Raw genomic sequence first — 26,208 nt, 5'->3', positions numbered from 1 at the left:
CAAAATCTGACAATACGTCATGTCAAATTAATCGAGTTGTAGCGTAGACACATCTCAGTAATTAAACAGTGAATAAAATCTAAGTTTTTTACATGCTGTGGTTGATCTTCAACAAACTGAAAAAACCTGAATCACTGAATAAGAAAAATGGAACAAACAATTTCTTCATTTTGTACTCCCAATGTTTTACCACAACTGGCAAATATTAAATAAATTGTCCCCAGTTTGTTGTCACTGTAACACCTTTCTCATTAACATAGGTTGCTTTAACAATTAAACTTGCATATTAAATTTTATCATTTTCTGAATGATCAACTGTTTTAACAGAACTGGCAAATATTAAATACATTGTTACAGTGGCATAGCGTGGGTTGCCGGGGCCCGGGGCAAGGCAAGTATAGCGCCCCCTAACCAGTGGACCGTTAGCATTCCCCCCCCCCCCCCCCCGAGTCCCTTCCACCAGTCCAGAATTTTGCGCCCAGGGCAAGGGCCCCGCCCACGCTATGCCACTGCGTTGAAGTCCCCAGTTTGTAGCCACTGTAACACATTTCTGATTAACATAGGCTTCTTTAACAATTCAACTTGCATATTAAATTCATTACCTGCATGATCATCTGCTTTACCAGAACCGGCAAATATTAATCATCCTGAGTTTCTTGAAATTGTAACACATTTCTGACTAACCAAAGACTTTTTAACAATTAAATTTGCATATTAAATGGCTTCATTTTCTGCACCATCAAATGTTTCAGCAGATCAGGCAAATACTAATTAAAGAGACTGTCGAGTTTATTGCCACTGTGTCATGATCCTAACTATATTAGCCATTTTAACAACTAATATTACATATTAAATACATTTTCTTCTTTTAAATATCAAAGTCTGTATATTCGGGGGAACATTTTGTTGAGTATTGCATCGCGATTCACTATGCAGGTTTCAGAGGTTGCTATACAAAGAAAGGTAAGGAAATGTTTTATTTAACGACGCACTCAACACATTTTTTATTTACGGTTATATGGCATTGGTTGCTATACAATTCTGTCAAGTTAAATACTCGTTGATAATAAAGGAAAGAAGGAAATGTTTTATTTAATGATGCACTCAACACATTTTATTTACGATTATATGGTGTCGGACATATGGTTCAAAACCACACAGATATTGAGAGATGAAACCCGCTGTTGCCACTTCATGGGCTACTCTTTTCAATTAGCAGCAAGGGATCTTTTTATATACATCATCCCGCAGACAGGATAACATATACCACAGCCTTTGATGTACCAGTCATGGTGCACTAGCTGGAGTGAGAAATAGCCCAATGGGCCCACCGACGGGAATCGATCCCAGACCGACCGCGCATCGAGCGAGCGCTTTACCACTGGGCTATGTCCCGCCCCTGGTTGATAATCAATTTTGAAACATAACGAATCGAAATTTTGAAACCAAAATATTCCCTCATCTACATAGTGCTTTTTTAGGTTGTTCTAATATTTATAGTAGCCAAAATTAAGATTGATTTTACTTTCAAATACGTCCACACATATAATCAACAGATTTGTAGGATATTAAACAGGCTTCCATTTCGTATGATGTTTATGTCCCAAGTGAAATAAATTTCAATTGTCATAAACTTGATACGAAATGGTAGCGAGTTTAATATCCTATTTATTACCCATAATCGATCTTAATTTATATCACTCAACTGGTTTGGTTGACGTTCCTGTGAGGTTGTAGTGCACCCATCGACAACGTCATCGCGTGACGTCGAAGTGTTACGTCCCACTTGGCGTTTTAATGGGACAAATCACTTTGATATGCACCAAGATATTTTAATCATATGGGTAATAATAAAATAAATTCTGAACAATTTTTTAAAATTAAATTTGACTATGTAATTTTAGTCATTAAAAACAAAACCCTGTCTGTTAGTCTGAAAAATGTTTTACAATGTCAGCTCACACCAGTCCATCTATTTAATGATCTCTCAGTGTTAGCTGTAACACTGTCGGGTATAACAATCTCATAGTGTTAGCTGTAACACTGTCGGATATAGCGATCTCACAGTGTTAGCTGTAACACTGTCGGGTATAGCGATCTCACAGTGTTAGCTGTAACACTGTCGGGTATAGCGATCTCACAGTGTTAGCTGTAACACTGTCGGGTATAGCGATCTCACAGTGTTAGCCGTAACACTGTCGGGTATAGCGATCTCACAGTGTTAGCCGTAACACTGTCGGGTATAAACATCTCACAGTGTTAGCCGTAACACTGTCGGGTATAAACATCTCACAGTGTTAGCCGTAACACTGTCGGGTATAAACATCTCACAGTGTTAGCCGTAACACTGTCGGGTATAAACATCTCACAGTGTTAGCCGTAACACTGTCGGGTATAAACATCTCACAGTGTTAGCCGTAACACTGTCGGGTATAAACATCTCACAGTGTTAGCCGTAACACTGTCGTGTATAAACATCTCACAGTGTTAACACTGTCGGGTATAACGATCTCACAGTGTTAGCTGTAACACTGTCGGGTATAACGATCTCACAGTGTTAGCTGTAACACTGTCGTGTATAAACATCTCACAGTGTTAGCTGTAACACTGTCCTGTATAAAGATCTCACAGTGTTAGCTGTAACACTGTCGGGTATAACGATCTCACAGTGTTAGCCGTAACACTGTCGGGTATAACGATCTCACAGTGTTAGCCGTAACACTGTCGGGTATAACGATCTCACAGTGTCGGGTATAATGATCTCACAGTGTTAGCTGTAACACTGTCGGATATTTCAGTCTTTTAAATCCTGGCACTTGGTGCAGTCCTGCATCTCATCCACATACTCCTCGATCTGCATCGTTGTGTCGACAATCCCATATTTCATTTTTATCCTGCGCGACGCATCTTTGATCAAAACCAGTGGGTTCTGATCTTTATCTGAAAGTAAACAACAATAAAACATAGATGATACAAATTTTACAGAAATGAGTAAGTGATACCCACTGTATTACAATCAGTGGGTTCTGATCATTCTCTGAAAGTAAACAATAAAAAATGTAAATGTAATTTTCACAAGCATACATGTATTTATAGGATATTAAACAAGCTTCCATTTCGTATCATGTTTATGTCCCGAGTTTATTGTCACGAGCTTTAGCATAAACTTGATAAGAAATGGTAGTGAGTTTAATATCTTATTTATAACCTATAATCGATCTTTAGTTATATTACTCAACTTGTTTGGTTACGTTCCTGTAAGGTTGTAGTGTGCCAATCGATGACGTCACCGTGTAATGTAGAAGTGTTACATCACACTTGTCGTTCTAGTGGGACCTAACACTGTACCAAGATATTTCACCGTGTAATGTAGAAGTGTTACATCACACTTGTCATTCTAGTGGTACATAACACTGTACCAAGATATTTCACCATGTAATGTAGAAGTGTTACACACTTGTCATTCTAGTGGTACATAACACTGTACCAAGATATTTCACCGTGTAATGTAGAAGTGTTACACCACACTTGTCATTCTAGTGGGACAAGATATTTCACCGTGTAATGTAGAAGTGTTACACACTTGTCATTCTAGTGGTACATAACACTGTACCAAGATATTTCACCGTGTAATGTAGAAGTGTTACATCACACTTGTTGTTCTAGTGGGACATATCACTTTGATATGTACCAAGATATTTTAACCATATGGGTAATAAAATGTGATATGTCATTTTATCCACCTACAGTATAACTTACCCATAATATCCATGTCATAAACCCATTTCACAAGTCCAGTATCAAGGGGTATCTGCTTTAGAGAGGTTTTGTTGTGAACTGATATTTAAAAAATCATCCAGTTTTGAGGGGCATCACTGTACAATGTTCAATCACTGCTTCTAGTAATGTCAATGGGGATCTCCATCACTGTACAATGTTCAATCACTGCTTCTAGTAATGTCAATAGGGATCTCCATCACTGTACAATGTTCAATCACTGCTTCTAGTAATGTCAATAGGGATCTCCATCACTGTACAATGTTCAATCACTGCTTCTAGTAATGTCAATGGGGATCTCCATCACTGTCAAATCCTTTTATTTTCACAGGATTAAATTTTCTTAACTTTATTAAAATTCTGTTAGACCTAAAGGTAGCACCATAAATTCATATAGTTAGTACACATGTATTATGTTTGTGTTGTGTTGTGAAATTCGTGAACCGCCTTGTCTAAGAATGACATGGAAAGTAAACGGCCATAAACAAAAGTGACTTCACAGTATATAATCATTATTTGAAAAGACAAAAAATGGTCTTATTAAATTACATCTTCATACTAACCTACTGCAATATGAACAGACAGGGCTATCTTGTCTAACGTCAGTGACCAGACTCGAAGATTGTGAATATCTTTAACACCATCTATCTCGTAAAATGTCTGCCTCACTTCAGAAAAATCTACATTTTTAGGTGTCCCTGAAATAATAAAATAAGAGTACATTTACTTTACAGTACAATCTGAATATGAATGATAGTAGGTGTCATAAGCGTACAAGACGGGGGGTGGGGGGGGAATGTTTTATTTAACAACGCACTCAACATATTTCATTTACGGTTATATGGCGTCAGACATATGGTTAAGGACCACACAGATATTGAAAGAGGAAACCAGATATCGCCACTTCATGGGCTACTCTTTCTTTATTAGCAGCAAGGGATCTTTTATATGCACCATCCCAAAACAGCCAGGATAGTACATACCACAGTCTTTGTTACACCAGTCGTGGAGCACTGGCTGGAACGATATATGGCCTAATGTGTCCACCGACGGGGATCAATCCTAGACTAACCGTGCATCAAGCAAATGCTTTACCATTGGGCTACATCCTGCCCCATGGGTGGGTGGGGGATTGGGAGTGCTAGCAAAACCTTAAATTCAGGAGAAAATGAGAGAAATATTCGGGTACAATGCGCTAACCTGAGACCTTTTTACTATGCACATGTATTTCCATCATTCTACCCTCAAAATTAGTTGTAATTCATGTAAAAATGTGTAGTGATTCGTTTGTAACCCTATATAGCTGGTTGGCAGTAAAGTTAATATGAATAAATGCTGTTATCCACATTTGGGCATTTTCTTTTAATTCGGGCAAAAGGCAGCCTTACCGCCTACAAAAGTGGGAGCCTGTATGCTCATGATAGGTGTTCAAAATAATACCTCTGCACAAGAGAATCCAAAGAATGTTTTGACAAGATCATGACTTCTTCCATGAATCACTCTAAGGTATTCTGTCTAAAGGAAATGTTAACATTTGTTTTGTTTAACGACACCACTAGAGCACACTGTTTTATTAATCATCAGCTATTGGATGTCAAAACATTTGGTAATTCTAACATATAATCTTAGAAAGGAAAACCGCTACATTTTTCCATTAGTAGCAAAGGATCTTTTATATGCACCATCCCACAGACATGACAGCACATACCACGGCCTTTGATATACCAATAGTGGTGCACTGGCTGGAACGAGAAATAGCACATTAGTCCACCAATGGGTATTGATCCCAGACCGACCGCGCATCAGGCAAGCGCTTTACCACTGTAAAAAACTCCCTCCTGTCACCAGAAAGACTGCCACTCTCTAGAGACAGCACTAAACCATATAACTTCCAGCTGGGTCAAAGTTCGAGGTGCACCCAACTTTTGATAGAGAAGTGAACACCACAAGTCCTGTGATAGGTGATAAATGTGAGTGTGTTGTAAAAAACAAAATAGTTTCATCTGGGCAAAAATATATGCAATTTTCTTTCATCTAGTACCAATGTGTCAAGTAGCCTTGTGCTTGAAACATGTATGGGGTACCTGTAAAAAAAAGTACTAAAATTTTGTGCAGAACTAGGGTAGTCATAGACGCTACCAGTTATCTCAGAAATGAGCAGCTTGACCCCAATTTTTTTCGGATTCACTTTAAGGGTGAGGGGTGGTAGTATTTATATCCGTGGTGTCTATGTCGATTGATACGTTGCAGGTAGGAGTTTTAGCCACATATGTTACTATTGTCGTCTATGGGATTTGATTTGGTAGTATACACCTTGGAACAATACATGAAGAGTCTGTATGATATTCAGCAATTTCCAGATTTTGGAAGGAAAGAAATGTTTTATTTAACGATGCATTCAACACATAAAATGGTTAAGGACCATGCAGATATTGAGACAGGATAGTACATACCACGACCATTGTTACACCAGTTGTGGAGCACTGGCTGAAGCGAGATATAGCCAAATGGGTCCACCGACAGGGATCGATCCTAGACTGACCACGCATCAAGCGAACGCTTTACCACTAGGCAATTTACCTTTATTTTTAAAATGCCAGCAGCAAAATAGTTCCGACTTTCTTACAGTGAAGATAACACTTTCTACAGTGACAATAACACATTTTAGACTGAAACAGTGAAATATTCACTCTAAATGTGTTATCATCACTGACTGACTTATAACACTTTTATTTCAATGATATTTTAAAATATTTCACTAAATGTTATAAAATAAAAATGTAACACCTACTCTAGCTGGACAGTATTAATGTCAAGATATCTTACCTTCCATAAGAACCACAAGGACGTCTCGTAACGCGGTCATTGTGGTATTAATGTCAAGATATCTCACCTTCTATAAGAACCACAAGGACGTCTCGTAACACGGTCATTGTGGTATTAATGTCAAGATATCTCACCTTCCATAAGAACCACAAGGATGTCTCGTAACACGGTCATTGTGGTGTTAATGTCAAGATATCTCACCTTCCATAAGAACCACAAGGATGTCTCGTAACACGGTCATTGTGGTGTTAATGTCAAGATATCTCACCTTCCATAAGAACCACAAGGATGTCTCGTAACACGGTCATTGTGGTGTTAATGTCAAGATATCTCACCTTCCATAAGAACCACAAGGATGTCTCGTAACACGGTCATTGTGGTGTTAATGTCAAGATATCTTACCTTCCATAAGAACCACAAGGATGTCTCGTAACACGGTCATTGTGGTGAGCAGAACCAAACCCGAGAAGAAAAATGTGCAGATCGGATCGGCAATCTTGTACTCTGGCTGAATAAAAACAAACATCTAACTACATGTAGCTCTCTCTCTAGTTATTCATCCATTTGTCTGTCTATTCAACAGTGCCACTTCACAAGTTCAAAATACTGTACTCAGCTACTTGAGGGTCAAACTTGACCTGGACCTGAGTACCCGACACTTACACAAGATGATAATGAGACTAAGGAATAAAGTAAAATAGCATTATGCATCTCAATTCCAGTGCTGAACATGGAAGGAAGGAAGGAAATGTTTTATTTAATGATGCACTCAACACATTTTATTTACAGTTATATGGCGTCGGACTTATGGTTAAGAACCACACAGATATTGAGAGTGAAACCCGCTGTTCCCACTTCATGGATTACTCTTTTCGATTAGCAGCAAGAGATCTTTTATATGCACCATCCCACAGACAGGATAGTACATACCACAGCCTTTGTTACACCAGTTATGGAGCACTGGCTGAAATGAGAAATAGCCCAATGGGCCCACCGAAGGGATCAATCCTAGATTCATCGCTCATCAGGGCGAGCGGTATACCACTGAGCTATGTCCCGCCCCCTGTTTAACGTGGATGCCAAATCATGCCATTGTATTGCACTCCACACATTCCACGTTTGTTTTCCCTCCATGTATTGCACTCCACACATTCCATGTTTGTTTTCCCTCCATTGTATTGCACTCCACACATTCCACGTTTGTTTTCCCTCCATGTATTGCACTCCACACATTCCATGTTTGTTTTCCCTCCATTGTATTGCACTCCACACATTCCACGTTTGTTTTCCCTCCATTGTATTGCACTCCACACATTCCACGTTTGTTTTCCCTCCATGTATTGCACTCCACACATTCCATGTTTGTTTTCCCTCCATTGTATTGCACTCCACACATTCCATGTTTGTTTTCCCTCCATGTATTGCACTCCACACATTCCATGTTTGTTTTCCCTCCATGTATTGCACTCCACACATTCCACGTTTGTTTTCCCTCCATGTCTCACAGACCTATAATGTAACCGGCGGCAAGCATATGGCAAAATGATGTAAAAAGATATAATTAAATGAGAGTGCTGTCCCTTAAATGGTTACTCAAGTCCTGTGAACGGACTCAAGTCTTGCTAGGCTTGGTCCGTACCCCAGTACACAAGTACCCAGTACCCCAGTACACAAGTACCCAGTACCCCAGTACACAAGTACCCCAGTACACAAGTACCCAGTACCCCAGTACACAAGTACCCAGTACCCCAGTACACAAGTACCCAGTACCCCAGTACACAAGTACCCAGTACCCAGTACCCCAGTACACAAGTACCCAGTACCCCAGTATCCAGTACCCCAGTACACAAGTACCCAGTACCCCAGTACACAAGTACTCATGGAGACCCTACAATTCAAATGCAGGCAGGATGTAGCCCAGTGGTAAAGCACTTGTTCGATGCTCAGTCAGACTGGGATCCATCCCCATTGGTGAGCCCATTGGGCTATTTCTCGTTCCAACCAGTGCACCACAACTGGCATATGAAAGGCTGTGGTATGTACTACCCTGTCTGTGGGATGGTGCATATAAAAGATCTCTTGCTGCTAATCGAAAAGAGTAGTCCATGAAGTGGCAACAGCGGGTTTCCTCTCTCAATATCTGTGTGGTCCGTAACCATATGTCTGACGCCATATAACCGTAAATACAATGTGTTGAGTGCGTCGTTAAATAAACATTTCTTCTTCTTCTCTACAATTCAGAAGTCTATCTGTCTTTAAGTTTATCTGCCTGTCTCTATACTTGTCTATCTGTCTGCGTGTCTGTCAGCCTGTCTGCCTGTCTGTTTACATGTATCTGTCAACAGATGTCTGTCTGTACACCCATCTGAAAGTCTGGTATGTCTGTCCATATGTATATCTGTCTGTCTATATGTATGTCTGTCTGTTTATATGTATGTCTGTCTGTCTATATGTATGTCTGTCTGTTTATATGTATGTCTGTCTGTCTGTCTGTCTATATGTCTGTCTGTCTGTTTATATGTATGTCTGTCTGTCTATATGTATGTCTGTCTGTCTATATGTCTGTCTCACTATAAAACTGTCTTTAAGTTTGAACATAAATCTGTATGTCTGTCTGTCCATATGTATGTCTGTCTGTCTGTCTGTCTATATGTATGTCTGTCTGTTTATATGTATGTCTGTCTGTCTATATGTCTGTCTGACTATAAAACTGTCTTTAAGTTTGAACATAAATCTGTCTGCAGTAAAAGTAAAAAATATGTACAAATAATTATTACTAAATCAGAAAGTTTAATGTAATATGTCAGCCAATATACTTACACTTTGTCTACCTATGTACACACTGAATTACTCTAAGTATTACAACTGATTTGACAATTATTACTAAAACAGAAAGTTTAATGTAATATGTCAGCCAATATACTTACACTTTGTCTACCTATGTACACACTGAATTACTCTAAGTATTACAACTGATTTGACAATTATTACTAAAACAGAAAGTTTAATGTAATATGTCAGCCAATATACTTACACTTTGTCTACCTATGTACACACTGAATTACTCTAAGTATTACAACTGATTTGACAATTATTACTAAAACAGAAAGTTTAATGTAATATGTCAGCCAATATACTTACACTTTGTCTACCTATGTACACACTGAATTACTCTAAGTATTACAACTGATTTGACAATTATTACTAAAACAGAAAGTTTAATGTAATATGTCAGCCAATATACTTACACTTTGTCTACCTATGTACACACTGAATTACTCTAAGTATTACAACTGATTTGACAATTATTACTAAAACAGAAAGTTTAATGTAATATGTCAGCCAATATACTTACACTTTGTCTACCTATGTACACACTGAATTACTCTAAGTATTACAACTGATTTGACAATTATTACTAAAACAGAAAGTTTAATGTAATATGTCAGCCAATATACTTACACTTTGTCTACCTATGTACACACTGAATTACTCTAAGTATTACAACTGATTTGACAATTATTACTAAAACAGAAAGTTTAATGTAATATGTCAGCCAATATACTTACACTTTGTCTACCTATGTACACACTGAATTACTCTAAGTATTACAACTGATTTGACAATTATTACTAAAACAGAAAGTTTAATGTAATATGTCAGCCAATATACTTACACTTTGTCTACCTATGTACACACTGAATTACTCTAAGTATTACAACTTATTTGACAATTATTACTAAAACAGAAAGTTTAATGTAATATGTCAGCCAATATACTTACACTTTAACCGGCACTATTGCAAACGCTTTATTGTTTTTTGTTGTTTTTTGTTCTTGCAGTTCTTTTGCATTTTCACAAAAATTAATCTAGGAAGAATATACGAGAAAACCAAATGTAAAATGTGTACAAACAGTAGGCAAAGTAAAGAATACTAAATGAGCTTGCCTGTCAGACAATTTTTATGAAACGAGTGAACAGATTTGGTATCTGACGAGTGAAAGCGAGTAAGATACCAACACTGTTCACAAGTTTCATAAAAATGGTATGACAGGCATGCTAGTTCAGTATTTTATTTACTACAAACAATGCAAACAAGCTGCAGCACAGAAGTAAGCAGATGTCGAGACATATATGTTTATTTTCTACAAACTGGGTCAGCAAATGATCTACATCACGCCAATATTACACCAGTTAGATACTGAGTTATTGTTATGTCATGAGCAATATCTTACACTGGTGTGTAATAAAGATTTAACGTGGTCACATGACCAGAAATAAAAAATTCAAACCTTGAAATAAATAATGAAAGCTGCGACATGTCTGTTGACCAATCCCATCTGTTAATATATAAACAGAAATAAACATTGTTAAACCAAGTTCTGCAGTTAGTACTTCCATTGTATAACATAGGGAAAGGTTTTTATATAGGCTATGTCTGTTGACCAATCCCATCTGTTAATATATAAACAGAAATAAACATTGTTAAACCAAGTTCTGCAGTTAGTACTTCCATTGTATAACATAGGGAAAGGTCTTTATATAGGCTATGTCTGTTGACCAATCCCATCTGTTAATATATAAACAGAAATAAACATTGTTAAACCAAGTTCTGCAGTTAGTACTTCCATTGTATAACATAGGGAAAGGTTTTTATATAGGCTATGTCTGTTGACCAATCCCATCTGTTAATATATAAACAGAAATAAACATTGTTAAACCAAGTTCTGCAGTTAGTACTTCCATTGTATAACATAGGGAAAGGTCTTTATATAGGCTATGTCTGTTGACCAATCCCATCTGTTAATATATAAACAGAAATAAACATTGTTAAACCAAGTTCTGCAGTTAGTACTTCCATTGTATAACATAGGGAAAGGTCGAGGATAGGCTATGTCTGTTGACCAATCCCATCTGTTAATATATAAACAGAAATAAACATTGTTAAACCAAGTTCTGCAGTTAGTACTTCCATTGTATAACATAGGGAAACTGTTATATAGGCTATGTCTGTTGACCAATCCCATCTGTTAATATATAAACAGAAATAAACATTGTTAAACCAAGTTCTGCAGTTAGTACTTCCATTGTACTACATAGGGAAAGGTCCGCTATATAGGCTATGTCTGTTGACCAATCCATCTGTTAATATATAAACAGAAATAAACATTGTTAAACCAAGTTCTGCAGTTAGTACTTCCATTGTATAACATAGGGAAAGGTCTTTATATAGGCTATGTCTGTTGACCAATCCCATCTGTTAATATATAAACAGAAATAAACATTGTTAAACCAAGTTCTGCAGTTAGTACTTCCATTGTATAACATAGGGAAAGGTTTTTATATAGGCTATGTCTGTTGACCAATCCCATCTGTTAATATATAAACAGAAATAAACATTGTTAAACCAAGTTCTGCAGTTAGTACTTCCATTGTATAACATAGGGAAAGGTTTTTATATAGGCTATGTCTGTTAGACCAATCCCATCTGTTAATATATAAACAGAAATAAACATTGTGTGGGGCGGTTCATCTTATCCACCACAGGACCCCCCTTATGTGGTGGATGGCAATCCCATGAATGGAATCTGCTATCTTCCATTGTATAAATGAGATTATATAGGCTATGTCTGTTGACCAATCCCATCTGTTAATATATAAACAGAAATAAACATTGTTAAACCAAGTTCTGCAGTTAGTACTTCCATTGTATAACATAGGGAAAGGTTTTTATATAGGCTATGTCTGTTGACCAATCCCATCTGTTAATATATAAACAGAAATAAACATTGTTAAACCAAGTTCTGCAGTTAGTACTTCCATTGTATAACATAGGGAAAGGTCTTTATATAGGCTATGTCTGTTGACCAATCCCATCTGTTAATATATAAACAGAAATAAACATTGTTAAACCAAGTTCTGCAGTTAGTACTTCCATTGTATAACATAGGGAAAGGTTCTTATATAGGCTATGTCTGTTGACCAATCCCATCTGTTAATATATAAACAGAAATAAACATTGTTAAACCAAGTTCTGCAGTTAGTACTTCCATTGTATAACATAGGGAAAGGTTTTTATATAGGCTATGTCTGTTGACCAATCCCATCTGTTAATCTATACACTCTGAAACTTATTTGGTTATAAATATAACATAGAAAGGTTTTTATATAGGCTATTCTGTTGACCAATCCCATCTGTTAATATATAAACAGAAATAAACATTGTTAAACCAAGTTCTGCAGTTAGTACTTCCATTGTATAACATAGGGAAAGGTGTTTTATATAGGCTATGTCTGTTGACCAATCCCATCTGTTAATATATAAACAGAAATAAACATTGTTAAACCAAGTTCTGCAGTTAGTACTTCCATTGTATAACATAGGGAAAGGTTTTTATATAGGCTATGTCTGTTGACCAATCCCATCTGTTAATATATAAACAGAAATAAACATTGTTAAACCAAGTTCTGCAGTTAGTACTTCCATTGTATAACATAGGGAAAGGTCTTTATATAGGCTATGTCTGTTGACCAATCCCATCTGTTAATATATAAACAGAAATAAACATTGTTAAACCAAGTTCTGCAGTTAGTACTTCCATTGTATAACATAGGGAAAGGTTTTTTATATAGGCAATGCCTGTTGACCGATCCCATCTGTTAATATATAAAGAGAAATAAATATTGTTTAAAAGCGACTCACAAGAGGTTGAATGCGACTCCGACCGCGGCGGTGATCAGCATGATAGTGGCGTTGATCTCGTACTGGTTGCTGATGACACGCTCCACCGCAGAGTAGCACAGAATACCAGTCAACACCCACAGAACCAGGATGGACATCAGTGCGCCAAGAATCTCTGAAAACATGTCACGTTTTGTTTAACGATACCTCTAGAGCACAAAACATTTGTCAAAAACATTTGGTAACTTTGATAAAGTTTTCGGTTAAAGCTTGTTTTGTTTAACGATACCTCTAGAGCACATTGATTTATTAATCATCAGCTAGTGGATATTAAAAACATTTGGAAATTCTGACAAGGTTTTCAGTTAAAGCTTGTTTTGTTTAACGATACCTCTAGAGCACACTGATTTATTAATCATCGGATAGTGGATGTCAAAAACATTTGGTAATTGTTTTTTCTTAACGATACACATTAATTTATTAATCATCAGCTAGTGGATGTCAATTGGAAAAAGGTAGCGGGTTCCCTCTCCATGACTGTGTCAAGATGACCATATGTTTGACATCCAATAGCCGATGATTATTAAATCAATGTGCTCTAGTGGTGTCGCTAAACAATAATTTTTAAAAATGACCAACACTACAGTACCTACCTGCTCTGTACCATCCAAAACTGAGTTTCTTGGTGGCCGGGCGAGTCCCGAGATACAGCGCCAGCAGACTGACGAGGAAACTCGCAAAATCTGTCAGGAGATGAGCCGCATCGGACACGATCGCCAGACTACCGGCTAATATACCGCCTACAACACAAATTACATGATAGTCAGACTACCAGCTATTATACCGCCTACAACACAAATTACATGATAGTCAGACTACCGGCTAATATACCGCCTACAACAAATTACATGATAGTCAGATTACCGGCTAATATACCGCCTACAACACAAATTACATGATAGTCAGACTACCGGCTATTATACCGCATACAACACAAATTACATGATAGTCAGACTACCGGCTATTATACCGCCTACAACACAAATTACATGACAGTCAGACTACCGGCTATTATACCGCCTACAACACAAATTACATGACAGTCAGACTACCGGCTAATATACCGCCTACAACACAAATTACATGACAGTCAGACTACCGGCTATTATACCGCCTACTACACAAATTACATGATAGTCAGGCTACCGGCTATTATACCGCCTACTACACAAATTACATGATAGTCAGACTACCGGCTATTATACCGCCTACTACACAAATTACATGATAGTCAGGCTACCGGCTATTATACCGCCTACAACACAAATTACATGATAGTCAGGCTACCGGCTATTATACCGCCTACTACACAAATTACATGATAGTCAGGCTACCGGCTATTATACCGCCTACAACACAAATTACATGATAGTCAGGCTACCGGCTATTATACCGCCTACAACACAAATTACATGATAGTCAGATTACCGGCTATTATACCGCCTACAACACAAATTACATGATAGTCAGACTACCGGCTATTATACCGCCTACTACACAAATTACATGATAGTCAGACTACCGGCTATTATACCGCCTACAACACAAATTACATGATAGTCAGACTACCGGCTAATATACCGCCTACAACACAACCACCATGGATATAAACACTACCACCCCTCATCCTTAAAGTGAATCAGAAAATATTAGGGGTGAAGCTGCTCATTTCAGAGATAACGGGTAGCATCTATGACTATCCTAGTTCCGTACAAAAGTTTAGAACTTTTTTTTATATGTACCCCATACATGTTTCAAGCACAAGGCTACTAGATGAAACAAAATTCAATAAATTTTTTGCCCAGATGAAACTATTTTTTTTTACAACCAACACACTCACATTTATCACCAATCACATAACTTGTGGTGTTCACTACTCTATCAAAAGTTGGGTGCACCTCGAACTCTGACCCAGCCGGAAGTTATTTGGTTTAGTACTATCTATAGTCTCTGTGAACTACATATCTGTTACTATCAGTAATTCTGGGACATCCCGTCTACCTTGGTTTACCTTTACACTTGCATTAAACATCAGATTTAACCTACATAATCCTGGGCTGGGAATTGGTGAACTGTTAAAAAGTGGAAATCTAGAGGGGTCCCGGAAATTCTTGAAATCCTAGGTTAAAATCTGTGCCATCTGACACATTTTGGAGGAAAGGATGATTAAAATGCAAGGAAATGCAATGTTCCATGAGAGGAAAACAGCTGATCGGAGGAGAATTCACCCCCTTGAAAATTTTATGGTAATTTGTTAAGAATTGTTTTACATTTACACTGACTGAAAAACAAACTAACGTACGTGATGCAAGTTAGTTTGGGATTAAACAAATTTAAAAGTGCAATCTCAAAGGTCCTTAATAGTGGATTATCTCACAATTCCACTTTTATAAAGACCAAATATCACAGACAGACATTTGAGAAATAAAACAGTGCAATCCATTTAAAAGGGCTGAGAAAAGTTAAAAGTGTGTTTTGTTTAAAGCCACCACTAGAGCACATTGATTTATTAATCATCAGCTATTGGATGTCAAACATTTGGTAATTCTGACATCAGGGCTTCTAGAATTTTTATAAAATCAACTAGCCATGGGATCAGTGATTTTAAACATTTAATAGCCACGATTAAACATTTACTAGCCACGATTAAACATTTACTAGCCACGATTAAACATTTACTAGCCACAATTAAACATTTACTAGCCATAATTAAACATTTACTAGCCACGATTAAACATTTACTAGCCATAATTAAACATTTACTAGCCACAATTAAACATTTACTAGCCCTACTTTACCTTAAATAATACAATTTTACTAAGTAATAGTAATAATCAGCAACAACAAGATAGAGATTAAAAACACTAACACTGGGAGGTTGGGGTGGAGACTGGATATTCATATTTACAAAATAGACGTAACTGCAACATTTGATCAAAAAACATTCACTAGCCATCAGGCCAGGCAATAGTAGTTATTTACTAGCCCACAACTGAATATCACTAGCCATGGGAGTGGGACTACCATATTTTAGAAGCCCTGAACACATAGTCTTAAAGGAAATCTACTACATTTTCCCATTAGCAGCAAGGGATCTTTTAAATGTACTTTCCCACAGACAGAGCAGCATATACCACAGCCTTTAATATGCCAATTGTAGCACACTGGTTGGAACAGGAAAAAAGCCAATCAGAGAATGGGACGACCGAGGTGATTTGATCCTAAGACACAATCACATCAGCCGAGCGTTCTACCAACTGGCCTATGCATGGGTTATGAAAAATAAATAATATCAGGGCTTCTAGATTATGGTAGCCCCACTCCCATGGCCAGTGATATTCGATGTTGGGCTAGTAAATAACTACTATTGCCATGTCAGACAGGGCTTCTAGATTATGGTAGCCCCACTCCCATGGCCAGTGATATTCAATGTTGGGCTAGTAAATAACTACTATTGCCATGCCAGACAGGGCTTCTAGATTATCATAGCCCCACTCCCATGGCCAGTGATATTCCATGTTGGGCTAGTAAGTAAATACTATTGCCATGCCAGACAGGGCTTCTAGATTATGGTAGCCCCACTCCCATGGCCAGTGATATTCCATGTTGGGCTAGTAAGTAAATACTATTGCCATGCCAGACAGGGCTTCTAGATTATGGTAGCCCCACTCCCATGGCCAGTGATATTCAATGTTGGGCTAGTAAGTAAATACTACTGCCATGCCAGACAGGGCTTCTAGATTATGGTAGCCCCACTCCCATGGCTAGTGATATTCAGTGTTGGGCTAGTAAATAAATACTATTGCCATGTCAGACAGGGCTTCTAGATTATGGTAGCCCCACTCCCATGGCCAGTGATATTCAATGTTGGGCTAGTAAATAAATACTATTGCCATGTCAGACAGGGCTTCTAGATTATGGTAGCTCCACTCCCATGGCCAGTGATATTCAATGTTGGGCTAGTAAGTAAATACTACTGCCATGCCAGACAGGGCTTCTAGATTATGGTAGCCCCACTCCCATGGCTAGTGATATTCAGTGTTGGGCTAGTAAATAAATACTATTGCCATGCCAGACAGGGCTTCTAGATTATGGTAGCCCCACTCCCATGGCCAGTGATATTCAATGTTGGGCTAGTAAATAAATACTATTGCCATGCCATACAGGGCTTCTAGATTATGGTAGCCCCACTCCCATGGCCAGTGATATTCAATGTTGGGCTAGTAAATAAATACTATTGCCATGCCATACAGGGCTTCTAGATTATGGTAGCCCCACTCCTATGGCTAGTGATATTCAATGTTGGGCTAGTAAATAACTACTACTGCCATGCCAGACAGGGCTTCTAGATTATGTTAGCCCCACTCCCATGGCTAGTGATATTTAATGTTGGGCTAATAAATAACTACTACTGCCATGCCCGACGCCTAGTGAATTTGTTTTGGGTCAGATGTTGCAGTTAAATCTATTTTGTAAATATGAATATCATGCCCCAACCCCAACCCTCTCCCCCCAAATGTTAGTGTTTTTAAGCTGTATCCTCCCCTCTTTAGGTGAAATATCTGATTATTACTGTTATTTAGTAAACTTTTATTAACTTAAAAAAAAGTAGGGCTAGTGAATTTTTAATCGTGGCTAGTAAATATTTTTAATCACTGATCCAATGGCTAGTGAATTTTTAATCGTGGCTAGTAAATATTTTTAATCACTGATCCAATGGCTAGTGAATTTTATACAAATTCTAGAAGCTCTGTAATATGGTAACCCATTTCATTAATGTGCATGCGGCCATGGAAATCATGTCTGAAATTAAATGTGCAAATGAAAACTACATGTATATTACACAAGACCAGACTTGCTTCAGCAATGATTGAATTTAAACGATTTAAAACCAAACAAATATTATAGCAGTTGGTATGGTTTTAACTTTAAAATTACAATATCAAAGATACATGATAGTGGAGGTCAAACATTTGTTAATTTTGACACACAGTTTATCGACAATATATTGACACATAGTTTATCGACAACATATTGACACATAGTTTATCGACAACATATTGACCCATAGTTTATCGACAACATATTGACACATAGTTTATCGACAACATATTGACCCATAGTTTATCGACAACATATTGACCCATAGTTTATCGACAACATATTGACCCATAGTTTACCCACAACATCTTGACCCATAGTTTATCGACAACATATTGACCCATAATTTATCGACAACATATTGACCCATAATTTATCGACAACATATTGACCCATAATTTATCAACAACATATTGACCCATAATTTATCAACAACATATTGATATAATTGTATGTTTAAAGTTAATTTTCAGAAACCTCTTCTCACAAGTACCACATGTAAATGCTGATACAGACAGATTAAACAATGTGCTGGGGTGTCAACCCTTCCTTTCTTCCACTCACCAGCAGCCTCGGCCGACAAGAAGATGAGACAGAAAACGCTGGCAGTGATCAGTTTGTTACGAGCTTTCTTGTCCATCTGTCTCGTGTTCGACTTGTCATGGCAATGACCAACTGAAACAAGATTAAAAAAATTTAGATAAAGAGATTGCAACCATCTACGGATAGTTTATTATTTCTGTTATGTTCATCACGGTATGAACAAAAAAAATCATCATCAAACTGTGTGAATCTGCAAAGCCGTTCACACAACAAGTTTACGGATGATTTTTAGTTTTTTTCATACACAGATGAAAGTAAAAGAAATAACATACAAACTGTATAATTAAATTTGAAGCATACTAATAATAACATTAAAAATTCATTTTATTTTGAATTCTTTTAGTTCTTAACAGTAATGCTCAATAAGACAAGTTGCCCATATCAAATGAAGGAAGGAAATGTTTTATTTAATGACACACTCAACACATTTTATTTACGGTTATATGGCCTCTGACATATGGTTAAGAACCACACAGGTATTAAGGGAGGAACCCCGCTGTCTCCACTTCATGAGCTACTCTTTTCGATTAGCAGCAATGGATCTTTTATATGCACCATCCCATAGACAGGATAGCACATACCACGTCCTTTGATGTACCAGTCGTGGTGCACTGGCTGGAGCGAGAAATGGCCCAATGGGCCCACCGACGGGGATCGATCCCAAACCGACCGCGCATCATGCAAGCGCTTTACCACCGGGCTACGTCTCGCCCTCATTTATAATGACGTCATCAGATATGACGTTCCCTCCTGTCATGAACAGAGGAGCCGGTCGAGGTCAACACCTGTGCCCATGACAGGCGTGCGCTAAAACGGCTTGCTCTGAATGTACACGTTAATTCCTATACCATACCATACCATAATGTTCCCTGACAACGTTATTTCTACGTTCATCGAGAAATGAACAAGCTCAAGATGGTTCCGACTAAAAAAATGTTTTTGGCATCTAAAATTACATATAACCGGCCTCGTTGGCGTCGTGGTTAGGCCATCGGTCAACAGGCTGGTAGGTACTGGGTTCGGATCCCAGTCGAGGCATGGGATTTTTAATCCAGATACCGACTCCAAACCCTGAGTGAGTGTTCTGCAAGGCTCAATGGGCAGGTGTAAACCACTTGCACTGACCAGTGATCCATAACTGGTTCAACAAAGGCCATGGTTTGTGCCATCCTGCCTGTGGGAAGCGCAAATAAAAGATCCCTTGCTGCTAATCGGAAAGAGTAGCCCATGAAGTGGCGACAGCAGGTTTCCTCTCAAAATCTGTATGGTCCTTAACCATATGTCTGACACCATATAACCGTAAATAAAATGTGTTGAGTGTGTCGTTAAATAAAACATTTCTTTTTTCTAAAATTACATAAATACATTTTCTTCATTAGGATACCAGTGTCTTAATCAGACCTGTCAACCTTTAGTCAAGAGAAAGCAGGAGGTGTGTGTTGAAAAAGCAGGAGATTTGGTCAAAAAGCAGGAGATTTTTTAAATTCACACAATTTAACCCAAAATCGCAAGATTTAAAAAAAACATTATTACAATAAGTTATATGAATACTTTATAATGTCATATATACTTCTTAACTTTAGATCTTGGCATTAAAAAAAAAAAAAAAAAAATATTATTATTATTATTTTTTTTTTTTAAGTTTAAATATTATTATGATTTAATACATATTTAAACAAAAAAATATATTTTATCCAAAAATGTTAAGAACATGAACAAGAAATAAAAAATTTAATTAGTACATTTACGGTATTACACTTACAGCCTTACAGGTTGCGTTACATTATCATTTGTGGTTAGTGTACCTAATACCAAAGACAAATTTATATAAATCTTATAAATTAATATTCAGTTTTTACTATAATGAGGAACGGTGGCGTGGTACTGATTTAAAATCATTATAATGATGCAATAAACATTGTATTTTCATTAATCATAAGTAAAACCTCTTTACGGACATCGTGTGAAATATACCGGAATTATACCCATTTCCGTGAGTAACTTTATGTCAATGTCAAACAAATTTTTTTAATTGTACAAAAATAATTTCTTGAAGTGTACCCTTATAACCAACATTTTACCGCACAAACATACAAAATTCACTGACACAAGTATGTTTATACAGCTAATTGGTCTTTTCGTTGTCTTGCTGTGACATGTGATTTTAACATGCATCGTGTGTATCGCTGTCAACTCAGATTTGTCATAGTTGCATTATGTAATCCAGTGGGAAGACATTTTACAATTCAGAGGTGTTATTAAAAGTAAAGTTTGTTTTATTTAACGACGCCACTAGAGCACATTGATTTTTAATCTTATCATCGGCTATTGGAACTAAATTGGATAGTTTTTTTTTTTTTTATATGGCAACACTGAATGTCAATACACAGCCTGTTTAATTAGCGGCAACACGCTTCGTAGCCATTACGATGACAACAAACATTATAATAACACATCATTTTATAAACTCCATGTGCTTTTTTAACAATATAAATAGGCTATCCCACAATTCTCACTTCGGCAAAGGTTAAACAGTCGGGACAATTCGGCCTGTTACATTCTCGGAAACCGAAAGTAGTCGACATTTTCCGAATGAGAAAAAAAGGCAGAGTTACTTCCCTTCTGTTATTTTGACAAAAGAGGATCGATTTTTTTTTTATGCTTACAAAAATGTCATTTAACAGGAGAAACTGTCTCCCGCACAGGCGAAAGGAGATTTGATCAAATACCGGGAGACTCCCGCGGAATCCGGGAGGGTTGACAGGTCTGGTCTTAATATGTTGTATTTGCAGTCCTATGCTACTGTTTACAGCAGTCATTGTTATTTTCTTCTCGATATACATTTGTTCATATGCATGAACAATCTGTTAGTTGTATGTTACAATGACAGCAAACTCAGGTTAGTCACTTTTAGAGTGGTGCATTACTGAAATTTGAGGTTCGGCATCGGTATATTTTTTGTGATTTAACTTGGCATCGGTATCGGTATTCTGTCATTAACACAATACCGATACCGCAGGGCTTATAAAATATTTGTTTAAATCTAATAGCAATGAGATCAGTGATTTTAAACTTTTACTAGCCACAATGAAATATTCACCAGCCCTACTTTACTTTAAGTTAATGTAATTTTACTAAACAATAGTAATAATCAGATATGTCGCCTAAAGAGGGAGACAGAGCTTAAAATCACTAACATTGGGGGTTGGGGTGGGGTCAGAATATTCATATTTATAAAATAAACATAACTGCAACATTTCACAATATTTTTTTCACTAACCATCGGGTATGGAAATAGTAGTTATTTACTAGCCCAACATTGATTATGACTAGCTAGGTGAGTGGAGCAACCATAATCTAAAAGCCCTGGATACTGATATTGAGTGGTATTTTCGGTATACTCGGTTTTAAACGCATGCCTGAGTCGACGCTCACCTGCTAATGTCATCTAAATAAAATTCCATACACACGGCTCTCTTCTGATTTATAGTTATACCCAACCCATTTTGCATCCGTTAGATATATTGTTACTGCTTTACTAAATGGCTGGAAACATTTTTCTTCGCTCGGTACGGTCAATCGGTATTGACATGATACCGATACTGAACGGTGTATACCGCCTAGCTCTAGAGGTATTGACATGATACCGATACCGAACGGTATATACGGTATACTGCCCAGCTCTAGAGGTACTGACATGATACCGATACCGATACCGATACCGAACAGTATATATGGTATACCACACAGCTCTAGTCTGTTTGTTTTGTTTAACGACACAATTAGAGAATATTAATTTAATCAGCAGCAAATAATCTAAAATATACTTTACCATCTGATCCTGGATACCATCCATTTGATCTGAAAAAAAGAAGAAAAAAAAACATTAGCAGGATATGACAAATATTTTGAAAATTAAGACACAATAGCCATAGGGTTAGAGAGTTTGAACATTCCTTTCATTTCAACTTATTATCATGCTTACATCCAATTAAGGTTCAAGCACACTGTCCTGGGCAATCACCTCAGCTATCTGGGCTGTCTGTCCAGGACAGTGGGTTAGTTGTTATAGTTGGTTAGTTATTAGTGAGAGAGAAGCGGGTGTAGTGGTGTTACAACTACCCACCGAGTCGTTAAAACTCACTCTGGGTGGGAGTTGGTACCAGGCTGCGAACTCTGTACCTACCAGCCTTATGTCTGATGGGTTAACCACGACACCAAAGAGGCCGGTACATTCCAGTAGCCCACAAAGATAAAGCACTAGTCCAAATTTGTTATCAATTATAACAAAGTTTTATTTACATTTGTTTCCATTTTGATCCCTGGTCATTGTCCAGTTACTACTTTTGACCCTCCCCACACCTAGGCTACAGTAAGAAAGCCGACAGCAACCCCTTTCAATAATGTTCTGGTTAAATACGTATTTCCTAACGGGTTTCTTCCTGTAGTGTCATTGTGTGTATTAGTTTTATCAGGGGGATAAAAATATTATCGATGTAAATGTATTTAACGTCAAACATAGGATTGTTGTTGCATTTAACATCAAACATAGGATTGTTGTATTTAACGTCAAACATAGGATTGTTGTATTTAAGGTCAAACATAGGATTGTTGTATTTAACGTCAAACATAGGACTGTTGTTGTATTTAACATCAAACATAGGCTTGTTGTTGTATTAGAGCGAGAATCTTTTGACTACAGTTTGGTTGGCAGCCATTGCGCAGAATTTATATAGATTGGTCTCCGACTGTTGATAACTGTCGAAATGTCCGTCTAGCTCTCTTACCGTCAGAGCTAGTATTCGGGCTAAATGAGACCTAAGTCTTACCGTCAGAGCTAGTATTCGGGCTAAATGAGACCTAAGTCTTACCGTCAGAGCTAGTATTCGGGCTAAATGAGACCTAAGTCTTACCGTCAGAGCTAGTATTTGGGCTAAATGAGACCCAAGTCTTACCGTCAGAGCTAGTATTCGGGCTAAATGAGACCCAAGTCTTACAGTCAGAGCTAGTATTCGCGCTAAATGAGACCTAAGTCTTACCGTCAGAGCTAGTATTTGGGCTAAATGAGAACTAAGTCTTACCGTCAGAGCTAGTATTCGGGCTAAATGAGACCTAAGTCTTACCGTCAGAGCTAGTATTCGGGCTAAATGAGACCTAAGTCTTACCGTCAGAGCTAGTATTTGGGCTAAATGAGACCCAAGTCTTACCGTCAGAGCTAGTATTCGGGCTAAATGAGACCCAAGTCTTACAGTCAGAGCTAGTATTCGCGCTAAATGAGACCTAAGTCTTACCGTCAGAGCTAGTATTTGGGCTAAATGAGAACTAAGTCTTACCGTCAGAGCTAGTATTCGGGCTAAATGAGACCTAAGTCTTACCGTCAGAGCTAGTATTCGGGCTAAATGAGACCTAAGTCTTACGGTCAGAGCTAGTATTCGGGCTAAATGAGACCTAAGTCTTACCGTCAGAGCTAGTATTTGGGCTAAATGAGACCCAAGTCTTACCGTCAGAGCTAGTATTCGGGCTAAATGAGACCTAAGTCTTACCGTCAGAGCTAGTATTTGGGCTAAATGAGACCCAAGTCTTACCTAGTATTTGGGCTAAATGAGACCCAAGTCTTACCGTCAGAGCTAGTATTCGGGCTAAATGAGACCTAAGTCTTACCGTCAGAGCTAGTATTCGGGCTAAATGAGACCTAAGTCTTACCGTCAGAGCTAGTATTCGGGCTAAATGAGACCTAAGTCTTACCATCAGAGCTAGTAATTGGGCTAAATGAGACCCAAGTCTTACCGTCAGAGCTAGTATTTGGGCTAAATGAGACCTAAGTAACCTATCCATCTAGGGTCAGGACGTAGTCCAATAGTAAACTAAAGCATTCACTTGATGCACGGATACATGTAGTCTAGGATCAATGACCTTTGGAGGATTGATTAGGCTATTTCCCATACCACCCAGTGCACTACAACTGGTATATCAAAGGTTGTGGTATGTGCTATCCTGTCTGCTACTCTAAGGCATTTTTTTCTTCTTTGGTGGTAGGCAGTGTTTCCGTGTTTTCACTATAAAACAGAGAGCGATCATAACCATTCAAATATCCATCTAGCTCACGAACGGCCGAGTACTCGGGCTAGGTTTGGGCACAGATACGCCCAAACAGAAACCCCTATTACGAATACTATAATTAAATATCAATGGTGTAGCCAGCACGAGGCAGACTAGGCGTTTGCCTCGTCTGGAATTTCTCCACATTTATTTTATTTTTCCCCGTGACACTGATATTTATTTTTACAGGTCTGGGTTTTCCTCAGCGTGTTTTCCTCTCTAGCTACTCCCCAGCATATATAAAGTAACTACCAGCCTCGGTGACGCAGTGGTTAGGCCATCGGTCTACAGGCTGGTAGGTACTGGGTTCGGATCCCAGTCGAGGCATGGGATTTTTAATCCAGATACAGACTCCAAACCCTGAGTGAGTGCTCCGCAAGGCTCAATGGGTAGGTGTAAACCACTTGCACCGACCAGTGATCCATAACTGGTTCAACAAAGGCCATGGTTTGTGCTATCCTGCCTGTGGGAAGCGCAAATAAAAGATCCCTTGCTGCCAATCGGAAGAGTAGCCCATGTAGTGGCGACAGCGGGTTTCCTCTCAAAATGTGTGTGGTCCTTAACCATATGTCTGACGCCATATAACTGTAAATAAAATGTGTTGAGTGCGTCGTTAAATAAAACATTTCTTTCTTTCTTTATATAACGTAACTATAACACATCCGGGTTATTGGTTGGGGATACCTGTGGGTTAGGGTTAGATTTAGGCCCGAAATTCAGGCTAGTGTCTCTCTTTACATTGACTGACAAGGAGGCTGTTTGGCAGGACTTTCCTTTGGCACTGTCATGTATAAAGAACATTATAAATACTGTTCATAAATAGAGTTAGGGTTAGGGTTAGTGACAGTGCCAAAGGAAAGTCCTTCCAGGTGTTTTTTTCCAGGTGGGGCATCTATAGGCATGCGTGGACCTGACAGGTAGATTTATACCTGCAATCAGTAAGTTTGCTAGTCTCCGTGTAAACGTCACTATCGTCAGTGAAGTCAGACTTCTCGGACAACGGAGCGGACACACATCTGTGATGTGATTTCCTCCTCCATCGTTCCGGAGCGGACGCAGTTTCACCTTCCACTCCGCTGTCAACTCCGACACTTCGAAATACGGTGTCCGGCACTTGTTCCACGTCGCCCGGAGAAAATGGCGAATCCTCTTCGACTTCTGTCTGAATTGATGGAATGTGCCACAAACGGTCTGCGTCCATTGTGTCGGCCTTTTATTTCAAGTAAAACACAACACAAGGAGCAAACATCTCGTGCCAAATTGCGAGTTTGGGGAGTGAA

The 26,208-nt window shown here is 38.1% G+C and overlaps 1 protein-coding gene across 1 annotated transcript; it reads right to left on the bottom strand.

The window, feature by feature from the left end:
• Positions 1–1,279: 1,279 nt before the first annotated feature.
• On the bottom strand, positions 1,280–26,208 carry LOC121377233 (zinc transporter 2-like). Its single transcript, XM_041505142.1, has 9 exons — positions 25,858–26,208; positions 22,662–22,690; positions 18,791–18,901; positions 13,939–14,085; positions 13,307–13,460; positions 10,896–10,926; positions 7,006–7,111; positions 4,341–4,475; positions 1,280–2,940 (listed from the first exon to the last, which is right to left on the bottom strand). Exons 1-9 carry the CDS (start codon positions 26,127–26,129, stop codon positions 2,795–2,797), a joined length of 1,131 nt encoding a protein of 376 aa, XP_041361076.1. The 5' UTR covers positions 26,130–26,208; the 3' UTR covers positions 1,280–2,794.

The sequence above is a fragment of the Gigantopelta aegis genome, chromosome 7 (assembly GCF_016097555.1).
Source record: "Gigantopelta aegis isolate Gae_Host chromosome 7, Gae_host_genome, whole genome shotgun sequence".
Lineage (NCBI taxonomy): Eukaryota > Metazoa > Mollusca > Gastropoda > Neomphalida > Peltospiridae > Gigantopelta > Gigantopelta aegis.
Note: the sequence above shows the minus strand (reverse complement) of the source record. Positions and strands in the feature narration are given on the sequence as shown.